The sequence below is a fragment of the Ascidia mentula genome, chromosome 8 (assembly GCF_947561715.1).
Source record: "Ascidia mentula chromosome 8, kaAscMent1.1, whole genome shotgun sequence".
Lineage (NCBI taxonomy): Eukaryota > Metazoa > Chordata > Ascidiacea > Phlebobranchia > Ascidiidae > Ascidia > Ascidia mentula.
In genome coordinates, this window is record NC_138573.1 from 11,543,592 (window position 1) to 11,562,550 (window position 18,959).

At 37.7% G+C, this 18,959-nt stretch overlaps 2 protein-coding genes across 2 annotated transcripts; one reads left to right on the forward strand and one right to left on the reverse strand.

Moving 5' to 3' along the window:
- Nucleotides 1-12,035: 12,035 nt before the first annotated feature.
- LOC145910480 (cyclin-dependent kinase 2-associated protein 1-like) lies at nucleotides 12,036-13,200 on the forward strand. Its single transcript, XM_082997616.1, has 3 exons — nucleotides 12,036-12,164; nucleotides 12,285-12,425; nucleotides 12,776-13,200. The coding sequence occupies exons 1-3, from the start codon at nucleotides 12,140-12,142 to the stop codon at nucleotides 12,841-12,843; spliced, it is 234 nt and encodes a 77-aa protein (XP_082853742.1). The 5' UTR covers nucleotides 12,036-12,139; the 3' UTR covers nucleotides 12,844-13,200.
- A 186-nt stretch (nucleotides 13,201-13,386) lies between these two features.
- On the reverse strand, nucleotides 13,387-16,623 carry LOC145910479 (dihydroxyacetone phosphate acyltransferase-like). Its single transcript, XM_082997614.1, has 4 exons — nucleotides 16,613-16,623; nucleotides 14,111-15,923; nucleotides 13,926-14,048; nucleotides 13,387-13,867 (listed from the first exon to the last, which is right to left on the reverse strand). Exons 2-4 carry the CDS (start codon nucleotides 15,914-15,916, stop codon nucleotides 13,730-13,732), a joined length of 2,067 nt encoding a protein of 688 aa, XP_082853740.1. The 5' UTR covers nucleotides 15,917-15,923; nucleotides 16,613-16,623; the 3' UTR covers nucleotides 13,387-13,729.
- Nucleotides 16,624-18,959: the final 2,336 nt, after the last annotated feature.

Below are 18,959 nucleotides of genomic sequence, written 5' to 3' on the forward strand. Positions count from 1 at the left end.
AAAAGCGGGTAATTGTTAGAGCCTGATGAATGCTCCTAAACCCCACCTGGCGGCCGACATGTCTCACACACACTTTCCGTCCGGTTCTCTATAAATAAACACCCATAGTAGGCATTGAGTCTACCTACGCATCGTAGGCACTGTGGCTAGGCATTGTAGACATTACATACATAATAGCCATTGAATACTTAATCACGTGATATGGCAATTAAAGCATGGTGGAAATTTCATGATACCGACGTTGCGATTGCTGTACTACAATCATTTTAAATGTAAAATGCAGGCGAGTCGGCAAAATGGTACGGCGAAGTGCTTCTAGTCTCAACAATTTGGCTTCTTCTACAAACCAAAACTATTACTTGCTTATCGGGCAATTAACCGATAGGCTGTCACAGGAATTCCTTGAAACACACTACGTTTGCGTCATCATGGAATTTGACAGCATTGATAACCAAACATTTTTTCAAATTGGTGCCCCCACGACCCGAGAAAGCAAAAATAGGTGGAAAACTCTGTGTTTTGACAACACCCAAAGTGAGTCAGAACGACGTGCAACAACCAATCCCATCATGTGGCCTACAAGCAATCGCCTTCAGTGCACCGAAGGTCATTCTGATCAAAAACCTTCTGATTTATCGTCACTTAGATCCGGGATCAATCCTGATCGGGGTTTATGAATTCCACCCTAAGTGGCGATAAAAACAGACTGAGACGTTACGCGTTGTTTGTTACGTTTTATTGTTAATATTTGTGCGACTGTTATTTATGAATTAAACTGACAGATGGACTTTGGGTTAGAGTGTAGCCTTTTATCAGGAGTCAGATATACGGCAGTGTTCTTATTTTGTGTAGACGTTTTAAATAACGCCCTACAAATCTGTGGAAACCTTGGATTTAAGTAATTAATTTGTTGAAAAAAATAATGCAAGTTGATTGCATCATAGACTACTGTTTTAGTATTCTATGATTGCATATTAACTCAGAATATGTTTAAATGTATCGCAGAAAATCCCATGTGAAATGTTGTTCAATGATGCAGAACGTTTTAACCGAGTACATTTTTCGTATCTGTCAGATTGACCAAATCCCCTATTCCGCAATCCGCAATCGCATAGCCACTATTGTCATTCTGGCAGAATCCAAAATTATTTTTTTGCAAAATTTGTTCCGCATCATTGAGCAGCATTTCACAGCAAAGTTTAAACCACACAATTAGGTTTATTTTGGGTTTATGTCATACCAGACCACACAATTGTGCAAAATATTTGATTTGACAACTCCTTCGCATTCATACCACTACAGAATTCCCACGTATTCCATCAGAATGACCTGAAACACGTGTTTTTTTTTCGCTTTTTTGCATTGCCCGTGACGTCACATTCAATCAAGTGCCAAACCACTTTCCGCTTCATAGGATTTTTTTTAAATCTCAGTATCTGTCAAGGATAGAGTGCAGAATAGCGTGAAAGTAATAAAAATCGGTAGAGATCCCACGTATTCCATCGGAATGACCTGAAACACGGGTGTTTTTGCGCTTTTTTGCATTGCCGGTGACGTCACACTCAATCAAGTGCCAAACCACTTTCCGCTTCATAGGATTTTATTTAAATCTCAGTATCTGTCAAGGATAGAGAGGAAAATAGCGTGAAAGTAATAAAAATCGGTAGAGATCCCACGTATTCCATCAGAATGACCTGAAACACGGATCTTTTTACGCTATAATGCATTGCCGGTGACGTCACATTCAATCAAGTGCCAAACCACTTTCCGCTTCATAGGATTTTTTTTAAATCTCAGTATCTGTCAAGGATAGAGTGCAGAATAGCGTGAAAGTAATAAAAATCGGTAGAGATCCCACGTATTCCATCAGAATGACCTGAAACACGGGTGTTTTTGCGCTTTTTTGCATTGCCGGTGACGTCACACTCAATCAAGTGCCAAACCACTTTCCGCTTCATAGGATTTTATTTAAATCTCAGTATCTGTCAAGGATAGAGTCCAGAATAGCGTGAAAGTAATAAAAATCGGTAGAGATCCCACGTATTCCATCAGAATGACCTGAAACACCAGTGTTTTTGCGGTTTTTTGCATTGCCGGTGACGTCACATTCAATCAAGTGCCAAACCACTTTCCGCTTCATAGGATTTTATTTAAATCTCAGTATCTGTCAAGGATAAAGTGCAGAATAGCGTGAAAGTAATAAAAATCGGTAGAGAACCCACGTATTCCATCAGAATGACCTAAAACACGTGTGTTTTTGCGCTCTTTTGCATTGCCGGTGACGTCACACTCAATCAAGTGCCAAACCACTTTCCGCTTCATAGGATTTTTTTAAAATCTCAGTATCTGTCAAGGATGGAGTGCAGAATAGCGTGAAAGTAATAAAAATCGGTAGAGATCCCACGTATTCCATCAGAATGACCTGAAACACGGGTGTTTTTTCGCTGTAATGCATTGCCGGTGACGTCACATTCAATCAAGTGCCAAACCACTTTCCGCTTCATAGGATTTTATTTAAATCTCAGTATCTGTCAAGGATAGAGTCCAGAATAGCGTGAAAGTAATAAAAATCGGTAGAGATCCCACGTATTCCATCAGAATGACCTGAAACACCAGTGTTTTTGCGCTTTTTTGCATTGCCGGTGACGTCACATTCAATCAAGTGCCAAACCACTTTCCGCTTCATAGGATTTTATTTAAATCTCAGTATCTGTCAAGGATGGAGTGCAGAATAGCGTGAAAGTAATAAAAATCGGTAGAGATCCCACGTATTCCATCAGAATGACCTGAAACACCAGTGTTTTTGCGCTTTTTTGCATTGCCGGTGACGTCACTTTCAATCAAGTGCCAAACCACTTTCCGCTTCATAGGATTTTATTTAAATCTCAGTATCTGTCAAGGATAGAGTCCAGAATAGCGTGAAAGTAATAAAAATCGGTAGAGATCCCACGTATTCCATCAGAATGACCTGAAACACCAGTGTTTTTGCGTTTTTTTGCATTGCCGGTGACGTCACACTCAATCAAGTGCCAAACCACTTTCCGCTTCATAGGATTTTATTTAAATCTCAGTATCTGTCAAGGATAGAGTCCAGAATAGCGTGAAAGTAATAAAAATCGGTAGAGATCCCACGTATTCCATCAGAATGACCTGAAACACCAGTGTTTTTGCGGTTTTTTGCATTGCCGGTGACGTCACATTCAATCAAGTGCCAAACCACTTTCCGCTTCATAGGATTTTATTTAAATCTCAGTATCTGTCAAGGATAAAGTGCAGAATAGCGTGAAAGTAATAAAAATCGGTAGAGAACCCACGTATTCCATCAGAATGACCTAAAACACGTGTGTTTTTGCGCTCTTTTGCATTGCCGGTGACGTCACACTCAATCAAGTGCCAAACCACTTTCCGCTTCATAGGATTTTTTTTAAATCTCAGTATCTGTCAAGGATAGAGTGCAGAATAGCGTGAAAGTAATAAAAATCGGTAGAGATCCCACGTATTCCATCAGAATGACCTGAAACACGGGTGTTTTTTCGCTGTAATGCATTGCCGGTGACGTCACATTCAATCAAGTGCCAAACCACTTTCCGCTTCATAGGATTTTATTTAAATCTCAGTATCTGTCAAGGATAGAGTCCAGAATAGCGTGAAAGTAATAAAAATCGGTAGAGATCCCACGTATTCCATCAGAATGACCTGAAACACCAGTGTTTTTGCGCTTTTTTGCATTGCCGGTGACGTCACTTTCAATCAAGTGCCAAACCACTTTCCGCTTCATAGGATTTTATTTAAATCTCAGTATCTGTCAAGGATAAAGTGCAGAATAGCGTGAAAGTAATAAAAATCGGTAGAGAACCCACGTATTCCATCAGAATGACCTAAAACACGTGTGTTTTTGCGCTCTTTTGCATTGCCGGTGACGTCACTTTCAATCAAGTGCCAAACCACTTTCCGCTTCATAGGATTTTATTTAAATCTCAGTATCTGTCAAGGATAGAGTGAAGAATAGCGTGAAAGTAATAAAAATCGGTAGAGATCCCACGTATTCCATCAGAATGACCTGAAACACCAGTGTTTTTGCGCTTTTTTGCATTGTCGGTGACGTCACTTTCAATCAAGTGCCAAACCACTTTCCGCTTCATAGGATTTTATTTAAATCTCAGTATCTGTCAAGGATAGAGTCCAGAATAGCGTGAAAGTAATAAAAATTGGTAGAGATCCCACGTATTCCATCAGAATGACCTAAAACACGTGTGTTTTTGCGCTTTTTTGCATTACCGGTGACGTCACTTTCAATCAAGTGCCAAACCACTTTCCGCTTCATAGGATTTTTTTTAAATCTCAGTATCTGTCAAGGATGGAGTGCAGAATAGCGTGAAAGTAATAAAAATCGGTAGAGATTCCACGTTTTCCATCAGAATGACTTCAAACCAGGGCTTTTTCACCTTTTGCGATTTTTAATGAGGCCCAACGCTCCACCAGATGAGCTGTACATGATCGAAACGATTAGAGAAGTCAGATTTTGGCCTATGCAGTGTTTCGTGCACAAATTGCCTGGCAAAATTTGCATTTACGATATCCACCATTGTAATCAAACAACACAGAAATGTTTACATTGCATGCTATAAATACCATAGCTGCCAAATGAGGGTTTTCTCATTGTGACGATCCTGTCTCGTTATGCGATAGCCTTTGAGGTGCTTAATATTATCCGATTGGGAGTTTGTATTGACGAATGGTAGTGGCGAAATCGTCGGATTTTAACCTTATTTCCATACCGACATTAACATCCTTTGCAACACTTCTTGATTAAATATGCCAATTGCCCATGCTGGTTGACTTGATTCGATATTGTGCATGTTTAATTTCGGTTTACGTCGCTTTATAAAGTATGTTGATACACATAACAAACGCGTTTGTTAGTCTTTTCATAAACACGCCTAACCCTTGCGAATATGTACATGTAACCATTTGTGTTGACTTCCTTTTAATACGAAGGTTGCTTAGATTTATGTTTCGCCTTGTAAAGGGCGTCATCAGTTTCCGTGGAATGCAAAACACATATAAGCAATGTGATAAACATTTGAAAATAGGTCCAGGATGTATTAAACCTTTTACTCAGCACTATAGATACGGTAATCGATCGACAGCCTGCCAGGGTAGCTTGGTTCCATCATCCAGTAAGGTTTGAACAAATGATTTTTTCTCTCGTTTGTTTTCCTTTTTGTATTGCGAATGTGCATGGTCGCCATTAGGCCTATTGCGCACACCTTTATCGTCAATTTTGCGTGTAAAACGTACTGTGAACATACATTATTTTTCAAACATTTTTTTTTACATATTGAAGTACATCCCAATATCAGGGTTAAGTACTTTGTAGCGTCATTCGATTTAAATTGCGATCGTGTGATGCAAACCGCCTTTGACATATGGGTGAAAATGTACCCGCAATCGCGTTGATAAGAATTTGCATTGACACTCACCAAGCCGCATGTGGGACAATGTCAGAACTGGAAGCTGCATTGATAAAAAATTTGTCATCGCTTTCCATCGTTAGGGGAGTTTGTTTGTGACAGGGATACTTCACCCTACCTAATGGGCTGGGGCTTTCTTACCCAAATTTTATTTACGAGCCCAGCACTGTCTTTCTCTCACAATATCGCATATCACGAGACTATATGTTTATACGGTAACGCTTTTCGCCCTTTTTCTGACCGTTCTATTTGATTCTAAATATATTCCATTTTATTTTATGCTATTTAGTTACATTTCATCAATAAACAATTATACCCAACTGCCTGCATCTTAGCCAAGTGCACTGGTAAACGACAATTCAAAGGCAATTAACCAGCATAATCATCGTGACAAGTTGCAACTTCACATTCAAACCCTAAACGTATATTATGTTGTTTTGGACATACTGCTGGCCAGGCTTTAAATAACGAGCACGTTCGTTATGTTGTTTGGGACATCGGTGTCATAATATTGTACGCGTACCTTAGATAACGTACGTGTGCCGTAATAATGAACGTGCGCGTTATCTAAAGCCTGGCCAACAGTGTCAAATTCCAAATAAGAGCGACATCATGTGGAATGATAAGGTACGCGCGCGTCAGTAAGCAGCACGTTCGCTATTAGTGTACATGTACCTTAACAGGATATATTTCATGGCCAACCGCGTCATAAGTCAAACTGATGTACGCGTACCTAGTTAACGAACATGCAACTTATTAAGGTGCTTGTAACTTAGTAACATGTTAAGTTGGCCGACAGTGTCATAATCTTAGGTAAAATTACTTGTACTATCGTCGTATATTTTCATTTCAAACAACAAATAGTGAGCTTCAAGTCAAAGCTTATGGGAGTCGATATGTCCTTGTTTTCTGCTTTTACTTTGCAAATATCACTCATGTATCCATCTTGTGGATATCTGTGGTTCGCACCGTTTACTTTGATGTATCGCAACCCCAAAGAGAACCTAAAACGTGAGGTTTTACTGCAATCAACTCTGCTTTTTGGCAAGCTTAACACGATTAAATTGCGACGTAAAGATGCAAACTTTGTAAAATTATTGTGTGGCATTGCAAGCGCTGTAAAATTCTTTTGAATATTGGCAGCCCATGCGCATTAAAACAAAGTATGTACATGTTTACTATAACTTAAAATCAAAATAATTTGTAAAGGCATATGCGTACGTAAAAGTACAAGGTTAGCTGAGAATACAGCGCAATTTCGCTGTTCAAATGTTTAATTCTGGAAAAAGAGGACAAATTTGACAAAGGATAAATATTTGAAAAATACATTTCCGGTACTTACAAATTTGTGCGGGGCCATGGTATATTTGGGCCTGTGATGAAACACTTAGATTTTTAAGCAGTTGCGATAACATTTGAGGATTTGACATAGATCTGACGCTACCTGCCACTAGATGGATACATGAGTGATATTTGCAAAGGTGAAAGCAGAAAACAAGAGCATATCGACGCCCATAAGCTGATGACAGTACATGTAATTTTACATAGGATTATGACACTATCGGCCAACTTAACATGCGCGCACGTTAATTAGTTACGTTAATAAGTTGCATGTTCGTTAATTAAGTACGCGTACATGAGTTTGACTTATTACACGGTTGGCCATGAAATGTATCCTATTAAGGTGCATGTACAGTAATAGCGAACGTTTCCGACTCATGAAAATTTCAGCAATCTTTGATCCTGTTACCAGTAGGTACTAACCACAGATGATGCAGAAATGTTCATGAACTCAATTGTCAAAGATGTGGCAGTTATCAAAACTCCTGATAATCTAAAACTGTCCGAATAAACGTGCGCAATGTTTTTTCTTTAATTGTGCCTGTTTACCCAATTTGTTTCTTAGATTTAGTGGCCACCATGAAAATTGTGTTTCTTATATGTTTGTGTAACAAGCAAAGATGACTTTCACCTGTGATACATCAACATCATGCACAAATTTAACATTTTTTAAGAGTAAATATCATTTCATTTGAAAATGTTAAATCAAAATATTTATTTTAACAAGCATTACCTTTACGGTCATTTATATTCACTACAAAAAGAAGGAAAAAGAATTGGACGATATTGCACAATAAAACGTTCTTTGCAAGTTCATAAGTGTGACACATTGTGATTAGAAGGGAAAATGTATGAGATTGTGTGAAAAATCGAGTGTGCCACTCCATTAGATTTTGCGACGACATAAATTCTGGACAAATATAGAGATTTAAAAAAATCCTATGAAGCGGAAAGTGGTTTGGCACTTGATTGAAAGTGACGTCACCGGCAATGCAAAAAAGCGCAAAAACACTGGTGTTTCAGGTCATTCTGATGGAATACGTGGGATCTCTACCGATTTTTATTACTTTCACGCTATTCTGCACTCCATCCTTGACAGATACTGAGATTTAAATAAAATCCTATGAAGCGGAAAGTGGTTTGGCACTTGATTGAGTGTGACGTCACCGGAAATGCAAAAAAGCGCAAAAACACTGGTGTTTCAGGTCATTCTGATGGAATACGTGGGATCTCTACCGATTTTTATTACTTTCACGCTATTCTGCACTCCATCCTTGACAGATACTGAGATTTAAATAAAATCCTATGAAGCGGAAAGTGGTTTGGCACTTGATTGAAAGTGACGTCACCGGCAATGCAAAAAAGCGCAAAAACACTGGTGTTTCAGGTCATTCTGATGGAATACGTGGGATCTCTACCGATTTTTATTACTTTCACGCTATTCTGCACTCCATCCTTGACAGATACTGAGATTTAAATAAAATCCTATGAAGCGGAAAGTGGTTTGGCACTTGATTGAGTGTGACGTCACCGGAAATGCAAAAAAGCGCAAAAACACTGGTGTTTCAGGTCATTCTGATGGAATACGTGGGATCTCTACCGATTTTTATTACTTTCACGCTATTCTGCACTCCATCCTTGACAGATACTGAGATTTAAATAAAATCCTATGAAGCGGAAAGTGGTTTGGCACTTGATTGAAAGTGACGTCACCGGAAATGCAAAAAAGCGCAAAAACACTGGTGTTTCAGGTCATTCTGATGGAATACGTGGGATCTCTACCGATTTTTATTACTTTCACGCTATTCTGCACTCCATCCTTGACAGATACTGAGATTTAAATAAAATCCTATGAAGCGGAAAGTGGTTTGGCACTTGATTGAATGTGACGTCACCGGCAATGCAAAAAAGCGCAAAAACACTGGTGTTTCAGGTCATTCTGATGGAATACGTGGGATCTCTACCAATTTTTATTACTTTCACGCTATTCTGCACTTTATCCTTGACAGATACTGAGATTTAAATAAAATCCTATGAAGCGGAAAGTGGTTTGGCACTTAATTGAAAGTGACGTCACCGGCAATGCAAAAAAGCGCAAAAACACTGGTGTTTCAGGTTATTCTGATGGAACACGTGGGATCTCTACCGATTTTTATTACTTTCACGCTATTCTTCACTCTATCCTTGACAGATACTGAGATTTAAAAAAAATCCTATGAAGCGGAAAGTGGTTTGGCACTTGATTGAAAGTGACGTCACCGGCAATGCAAAAAAGCGCAAAAAAATCAGCCGTGTTTCAGGTAATTCTGATGGAATACGTGGGATCTCTACCGATTTTTATTACTTTCAAGCTATTCTTCACTCTATCCTTGACAGATACTGAGATTTAAATAAAATCCTATGAAGCGGAAAGTGGTTTGGCACTTGATTGAATGTGACGTCACCGGCAATGCAAAAAAGCGCAAAAACACACGTGTTTTAGGTCATTCTGATGGAATACGTGGGATCTCTACCAATTTTTATTACTTTCACGCTATTCTGCACTCCATCCTTGACAGATACTGAGATTTAAATAAAATCCTATGAAGCGGAAAGTGGTTTGGCACTTGATTGAATGTGACGTCACCGGCAATGCAAAAAAGCGCAAAAACACTGGTGTTTCAGGTCATTCTGATGGAATACGTGGGATCTCTACCAATTTTTATTACTTTCACGCTATTCTGCACTTTATCCTTGACAGATACTGAGATTTAAATAAAATCCTATGAAGCGGAAAGTGGTTTGGCACTTAATTGAAAGTGACGTCACCGGCAATGCAAAAAAGCGCAAAAACACTGGTGTTTCAGGTTATTCTGATGGAACACGTGGGATCTCTACCGATTTTTATTACTTTCACGCTATTCTTCACTCTATCCTTGACAGATACTGAGATTTAAAAAAAATCCTATGAAGCGGAAAGTGGTTTGGCACTTGATTGAAAGTGACGTCACCGGCAATGCAAAAAAGCGCAAAAAAATCAGCTGTGTTTCAGGTAATTCTGATGGAATACGTGGGATCTCTACCGATTTTTATTACTTTCAAGCTATTCTTCACTCTATCCTTGACAGATACTGAGATTTAAATAAAATCCTATGAAGCGGAAAGTGGTTTGGCACTTGATTGAATGTGACGTCACCGGCAATGCAAAAAAGCGCAAAAACACACGTGTTTTAGGTCATTCTGATGGAATACGTGGGATCTCTACCAATTTTTATTACTTTCACGCTATTCTGCACTCCATCCTTGACAGATACTGAGATTTAAATAAAATCCTATGAAGCGGAAAGTGGTTTGGCACTTAATTGAAAGTGACGTCACCGGCAATGCAAAAAAGCGCAAAAACACACGTGTTTCAGGTTATTCTGATGGAACACGTGGGATCTCTACCGATTTTTATTACTTTCACGCTATTCTTCACTCTATCCTTGACAGATACTGAGATTTAAATAAAATCCTATGAAGCGGAAAGTGGTTTGGCACTTGATTGAATGTGACGTCACCGGCAATGCAAAAAAGCGAAAAAAAATCACCCGTGTTTCAGGTCATTCTGATGGAATACGTGGGATCTCTACCGATTTTTATTACTTTCAAGCTATTCTTCACTCCATCCTTGACAGATACTGAGATTTAAATAAAATCCTATGAAGCGGAAAGTGGTTTGGCACTTAATTGAAAGTGACGTCACCGGCAATGCAAAAAAGCGCCAAAACACCCGTGTTTCAGGTCATTCTGATGGAATACGTGGGATCTCTACCAATTGTTATTACTTTCACGCTATTCTGCACTTTATCCTTGACAGATACTGAGATTTAGAAAAAATCCTATGAAGCGGAAAGTGGTTTGGCACTTGATTGAAAGTGACGTCACCGGCAATACAAAAAAGCGCAAAAACACACGTGTTTCAGGTCATTCTGATGGAATACGTGGGATCTCTACCAATTTTTATTACTTTCACGCTATTCTGCACTTTATCCTTGACAGATACTGAGATTTAAATAAAATCCTATGAAGCGGAAAGTGGTTTGGCACTTAATTGAAAGTGACGTCACCGGCAATGCAAAAAAGCGCAAAAACACTGGTGTTTCAGGTTATTCTGATGGAACACGTGGGATCTCTACCGATTTTTATTACTTTCACGCTATTCTTCACTCTATCCTTGACAGATACTGAGATTTAAAAAAAATCCTATGAAGCGGAAAGTGGTTTGGCACTTGATTGAAAGTGACGTCACCGGCAATGCAAAAAAGCGCAAAAAAATCAGCCGTGTTTCAGGTAATTCTGATGGAATACGTGGGATCTCTACCGATTTTTATTACTTTCAAGCTATTCTTCACTCTATCCTTGACAGATACTGAGATTTAAATAAAATCCTATGAAGCGGAAAGTGGTTTGGCACTTGATTGAATGTGACGTCACCGGCAATGCAAAAAAGCGCAAAAACACACGTGTTTTAGGTCATTCTGATGGAATACGTGGGATCTCTACCAATTTTTATTACTTTCACGCTATTCTGCACTCCATCCTTGACAGATACTGAGATTTAAATAAAATCCTATGAAGCGGAAAGTGGTTTGGCACTTGATTGAATGTGACGTCACCGGCAATGCAAAAAAGCGCAAAAACACTGGTGTTTCAGGTCATTCTGATGGAATACGTGGGATCTCTACCAATTTTTATTACTTTCACGCTATTCTGCACTTTATCCTTGACAGATACTGAGATTTAAATAAAATCCTATGAAGCGGAAAGTGGTTTGGCACTTAATTGAAAGTGACGTCACCGGCAATGCAAAAAAGCGCAAAAACACTGGTGTTTCAGGTTATTCTGATGGAACACGTGGGATCTCTACCAATTTTTATTACTTTCACGCTATTCTGCACTCCATCCTTGACAGATACTGAGATTTAAATAAAATCCTATGAAGCGGAAAGTGGTTTGGCACTTGATTGAATGTGACGTCACCGGCAATGCAAAAATGAGCAATAAGATCCGTATTTCAGGTTATTTTGAACATAAACTTGGGACTTCTACAGAGGTATTGGTACGAAATGATTAAGAAATGAAATATTTTGCAAAATAATGCTTACTGGTATGATATATACCAACAATAAACTCTTTTGTACAAGTTAAACCTTCTTGTGCAATGCTGCTCATTGATGCGGAACGCATTTTGCGAAACAATAGTTTTGGATTCTGCCAGAATGACAGCAGTGCATAGCCGATAGCCGCATAAACGACGCAACGAAGACCCTTTGTTAAAAATTCTGGAATTTTGAGAAAGAAGTATGTCCGGAAAACAATTTCATAACGGTATGCCTTACATGTTGTTTAGATTTTTGTGTCATTATATTTTATTTAATATTAATATTTGTGAATTATGATACCTGGTGGTCAAAACCTATTTTCAGTTTTCTTTAATATTTGTTACAGGTAATCCGGTTTCAATGTACCTGCAAGACCAAGTTCCTCAAAGCAAGTATGCTGATCTTCTGGCAGTAATCGAGGAACTGGGTAAAGACATAAAGCCAACATATGCTGGAAGCAGAAGTGCAAGTGATCGTTTGAAACGAGGTAATGTAGAGTCAAGTGGCTATAATTGAAATAGTTGTAGCTAAAATGTTTATATATATGGTTTTGTTATATATTTAATTCCATTTTATATATGTAATAAAATAATGTTATATTGTTTAGTGAAGCAAAGTCATTAGACCTTTGCAAAAAGTTAAGTAAACAAAAATATGCCCAAACATTTCACTAAATTAAATAGTTGATTAAGAACATTAGCTGTTGGGTTTTTAAGGGTGTTTTGAGAATATTTGTACGTCAGACTGTGTGTTCATCATTGTATAAAACTAATTGCTTGATTTTACAATTTCTACGTTAAATATGCATACATTATGTTGCTATGTTTTACTGTCTAGGGATTTTGCATGCAAGAGCTCTTGTAAGAGAATGCCTTATTGAGACAGAAAGGAGTGCACGATCTTGACTTCAATGTGTGAAAAATAACTGTTTATGTCAACTTGGATATGAACTAGTAAACCCCTATCATAGGAAATTCAAAAACTATGTGCAATTTTGGCAGTGGTCTTTAGTTAAAACAAACAATTCCACATGTTTCTCCACCTGTCAATATCTCCAAATGTAACATTGTCTTGATTACTTTCAAAAGTAAAACAACCTGAATGTGTTATGCTTTCTTGCTATACTATGGTGGAAACCTTACTTTGTAAGGCTTTTGCCTTAGGCTTCTGTGGTGTGACCACTTTGGAACTTTTCAGCTGATTGGCTTCGATTTTGGTGAAACTTTATTCATCATGATCATATTACACAGCGATTTGCGCAAAATAAAATGAAAACTGCATATACCTGGACAATAATTTCATATAGAACAGCAAAAAATTTTAAGTTAGAAAATCAAATTAACAAAAAGCTAATTTCAGGGAACACAGTCAAAAATAGGATCTGACAATAGTGAATAGTTTTCAACTGAATTATTTCGGGTGTGCATGCAAAACACAAAATAAAACTATGAACAACAATGTCCAACTTCACCCAGTTGTTCTCGTTTCACTGTAAATGTGTAATTCGATGCTTGTAACATTCACCCAACTGAATCCTTGTTTTTGAAGTCTTACATGCTCTCACCATATACCACCTTTATACCACAGTCACTAGGAACATGAGAAATACCACAACTAACACATTGCTATTTCCCAGTAAAATGCTTGACTGCAGAAGAATACAGCAAAGATACCATGTACTGGAAATAATTGATTAAAATTAGTATATATTTAAATACATTGACAGTTATTGCATAGAACAAAACATGTACATGGTATGCGAAAGTAATTGGAAAAATATAAGCAACACAGCTACAGTTTTGCTGAAGTGAGTGCTGGCATATCAGGTTGTGCCTTCTCTAAACGTGGAATGTTTATGTATTTCTCCAACTGGTTTGATGATGTGACAAACCGATCTTGAATAGGAGTGACAAACTTTTGATTTTTGTGCTGCAAAATGTATTTGGAGTTAGTGAAACCACATGATAAGTAAAATGGTTAAGCTTACTTTGTGAACCACCAACAATCCGTTGTTTATAAAGGCATGAATTGCATTCGATATCATGTGAAGTGACAACATTTCCTGTGCTATACCTTCACTTTGTAGGTTGCTTGCAATCCACTGTTGCACCTATTATGCAGGTTTTACAGATAATCACAAAATTGAACAAAGCAAAAATTTAACTTTATTACCTGCTGTGGTAATTTTTGGAGAACAAACATGTCAGAATAGGACAAGAAGTATTGCATATTCAACCAGTAGCCCACCATAAACACTGAAAAGGTAGACCTTAAAAACGATAAAACTCTGTCTGAATCTTTGGCTAAAATAAATGTTTGATCTTGCTTTACTATAGCATTCATTAAAACCAGAAATTGCAGTCCTGCTTCAAAATCATCATTGCCCTTTGTTGGCTCGAAGATAAACTCTTTGGAAAACAATTTTTGCAGATAATTGAAGTCTTGTAGTAGATTATCCTGAGTCAATAGTTTATGTTGAGATGTATTTTTTATGAGAGAAAATGCCACGAATGATGGTCGAACAAAATGGTGCAGTAGCTGGTTTCTATAATTTCCAACTATAATGTGATTTACTGTTTCCTCAATAATTGATGGATCAAGACTACTGGACTTTAGCCTTTGACCATAAATCTCTTTTTTGCTTCCAGCAACTTTAACTAAGCCTGTCTGAGAATCACTTGACACTTGTAATTCAACAACATGTTCAAACTTTTTTAAATTTTCTTGAACTATCTCTTGTATTGCACCCTTTGGCCAGTTAACATTGATTTTGCATTTCATCATGATCGTTTTGAGACACAGTGTTTCAGCAACTAAATCTTGCAGTAAGATTCCATTTGGGTATTGTGAAAGTACCACTGATATTACTGCCCATGGTGTGTAACTCATGCATTGTTGCTGTTCAAGTATAATTTTGTAACCAAGAATTTCCATGTGTTTTTGTTCTTCATTTGACAACCTAAGCATGTATCTTGGATAGCAAGCATGGACAGCTCTATCTAAATGGTCAAAGTACTTCCTCATTGAAATTTTCTCACAAAAGTGAACACGAACACTGCCATAATTTTTATGCAGGATGGATGATGCTTTCATTAAACCAAACGTGGATTCCTTTGGTTTAGGAATGCCCAACAGCTCATAACCATAAAGTTCTTCCTCAAGCAATCTGTCATATGATATACTTACCGGGACAAGCAATACATCATATGTTTGTGCTTTAAGGTATGGTTCAGCAATTACTGAGAGTAATCCAAACTTGGGATTCAAACTTTTTCCACTGCGACTACGGGTGCCCTCAATGAAAAACTCCATCGGCCTGTCACCATTAATTAAAATAGTATGAACATATTCAGTAAACAAAGACCAATAAAGTCTGTCTGAACCAAAGGACCGCCTCATGTAGAATGCACCGCATGACCGTAAGACAGATCCCACAACTTTCATTCCCATAAAGTCCATACCAGCTGCAATTGCAGGAAGGGGTAAATCTAGATAAAAGCAAACAACTGATAATATCAAAAAGTCCATATAGCTGCGATGACTGGGCATAAAAACTACAGGATGGTGTTTAATCATTTCTTTTATTCTATTTGCGGCATCAGCATTGATGAAAACTCCATCATGGTAGATTTGACTCAAAACATTATAGAGAACAAATCCCACCATTCTTAAAATAGTCAGGTGGTTTGTGAATGCCAACTCTTTGAGAATTGCTTCTGCTTCTTTTATTACATTTTCTTCAATTAATTTTTCTTCCCGTACAATCTGTTGAATAATCCATTGGACACGATCAGATTTCAATGCAGTTTTCCAAATTTCAGTTGTATGTCGGTCCTGACAGTGCATGTATTTGGGAGGTGTAAAGCTTTTTGTTGCAAACCGCAATGATGAAAATTTTTGTTTATTTGAATTACTAAGCATGTCTATATACCCAAATTGGGAATCAGACAAATTATGTTGCCCATACAGCAACTCCATTTTCCTCCTGAAAAATTAATACATCACCTCATCAGTTTTGTAACCTTACAGTTGACATAACATAGGCCTACACAAACATTTTATAATTTTTTTGCGTTTTATTTGCAATGGTTTAGTGAAAAACTTGGATTCAGTCCTTTAGGACACACGAAATCGTGTTAAATTTTACCATAATTTTTTCTTCAAAATTCAAAGTGCAGCCAACTACAACTTGCTGCAAACTGTGCACCAATATGGCATATGTTCTGCGAAAACTATGCATATAATAAAAGGTGCATGTTCAGACTCTTGCGCAAGATGGTTATTTGCCTTTATCCAAACTTGTCGACATCAGCACGATTTACCCAAATCAAACACTTCTTGGGATCAAGCACGTCACGTTTTTTGCACTTTGATCAATAGTTATTTCACATCACGTTTTTACACGGACTACAGGATGCGGACCATGTGGTCGTCAATTCAGCAAAACTTGACATATTAATTCGGAAAAAAATTAACCTAAAATTAAATATTTATGCTCTACGTTTTACTTCGGTAAAATTTCAAACAACTGTTGTATACAGTAGGTTGTTGTGCAGAACAGCATGGTTGTGGAAAAGTTCAAAACAGCAAAGTGGAACCGAATCTGAACCTCTGAACCTGTTATTTTGATTGATACGGAACCGAGCCATAACCGAATAATAACAAAAAGCTGACCTGGAACTGAATCCGTGTAATAAGCGGTCCGACTTCGCCTTCTTTGTTTGTTTCAATGTCCCGAGCGTACGCCCGCGCGCCGGCGTATAATGAAACAAACAAAGAATCCGCCGGCGCAAAGCGTGAGTGTGGACCCGGCCTTAGACAAGTTGTTCCCTACCGGTGGTGGCCTACGCGGCAACGTTTGAAAAACTTTTAATTGTTGCTAAATATTTCTTTGGTATGCGACCAAAGCAAGATTTAAAGGCAACTCATCAGCGCCACAATATTTTGCAAAGTATATGGTTCACGGCAACTGTGCAGGACTTCGTAGTGGTACGTTGTAGAATTACGTTTGGGAACCTCTGCTTTAGACATTCGTCAATTGTACGGCTTAACGAAGCAGTAAGTAGTATCGCGGTTTTGTAAATTAATTTTAACCTCTATTTACATAACTTTTTCATTGAAAAATGAATAAGCCTCGCTTTCACCCACGAATGTTTTCAGTGAAAATAGAATCCAGAACATGCCACCTTTAGTGGGAGAAGAAATATACTACGGTTTTATAAAACAGTACCTAGAGGCCAAGTGATATATAAAGGCACTGCACTGTGAAAGGCTTGGTCAGGTGTTTAGACGTGCGTTTAAGCAGGCTGATAAATAAAATTTGTACATTATATGAAGTAACAGTGACATTCTTTCTAAAAGTGTACTTATCATGGTACAGAGCGTCATATGCAAATTGTAGTGCACGGTGTTTGAATGTAACGGTTGAATGGACACATGATGGTCACCAGTTGCCGACGCTAATTTGGGAATTTTAATGTAATGTTTTGGATTGTTTTCGTCTGCACTATTGGTAGGCCTTATTTAAATTTTTGAGCTTATCCTTTGATATTAACTTATTTATCTGACTTAAATGACATGTAGGTCTATTTTGTTAAATTATTTTAATTTTGCTTGATATTAATGAACAAAACAGGCCCAGCACAAAGGCATAGTACAAAAAACAATGTTGGATTTTTACATTTAAGGAAAAACACATGACAAAACCACATACAAGATTTAATACAGTGAATGTTGGGAACAACTGTTTTTCATAGCTTTTTATAGTGAGAATTAATTAGTTCTGACAACTGCCATAAAAAACAACAAAAAAACTAGGCCTAACAGCACTTGCTAAGCTTTTTTGTACAACAAAGCAGCCAACTACAAAGATTATTATACATTTGCTACATATCAGTAGAAGAAAATAACAAATATATAGTAATCTTGAAACAGTTCTCGTCCCTTAATAGACTAAACTTCTGCTTTCTTCGGAGTTGGTGTAGTTGCCTTACAGAGGCCGATAAAGAGCCCGAAAACTGCAAACGAAATAAGAACAAGTCCGCCCAAGTACAACCATCCATATTGATTGAAGTCCAACATCGAAGAGTCTGGATCAACTTTTGAACAACCACCATGTGTACTGGACCACCAACACCGAAATACAGGCACCTCAAAACTTATTTCATTTGGATCATTCATATCCACCATTTTGCAGGTTAAAAATTTCTCTTTTACAAAGGTGTTTATTGTATTCAATAAGTTCCAGTATTCCTGCTGATGCTTAGCCCAGATTCCGAAACATGTATTAGAACGGTTTGCGCAGACACAACTGTTTGCTATGGGCGATCCTTTTTAGAAATCATTAACCGACTTTCATGTTTGCTTCGATGAAACGTCAGAACACTAAAACATTTCGCAATAAAGCGATCTATGTTTACGAAGAAACAGCTTTTTGATGTGCGCAGCACGTCTTCGCTGTTTGATCCACAATCTTCTTCGCATATTGAGACGCATGTGGAAAGACCCCTCCCCAACGCCCCACACATCAAGTATTAATATGAAAAAATTACTTTTCTTGTTTTGTTTTATATTTTAGTATGTTAACTGAAGCGATGCTTTGACTTGGTTTGCTATTGGTTTCTCCTGGGTCTTAGATTGACATGACAAGAATAGTACTTTGCTAAATAATGGTGTTGTACACGTCAGTGCAGTTCGTTACTTAGTATTTACCTAAGTAGTAAAATAGTATTTACCTAAAACAGTATAACTCTCTTTCTAATCTAACTCCAAATTAATTAGTTTTAAATCAGGTGTGCAAAAGTGTGGACCGCCCCAGCATTTTATGTGGCCCACGGGTGTGGTTTTAAATTATGTTGCACATCATGTCCCGCCAAAGTTTGAGTACAAGAGTTGAGCCAAACATACCTTACACACGTATGTTTAGTGCAATGATGAATTTTTTGTCCTTATTTTTTCAGGCAATTTACCCAAAATTTGAAAGTTAGCCCCCGGGTTGCAGGTTTTAAATTTGCATTGGTTA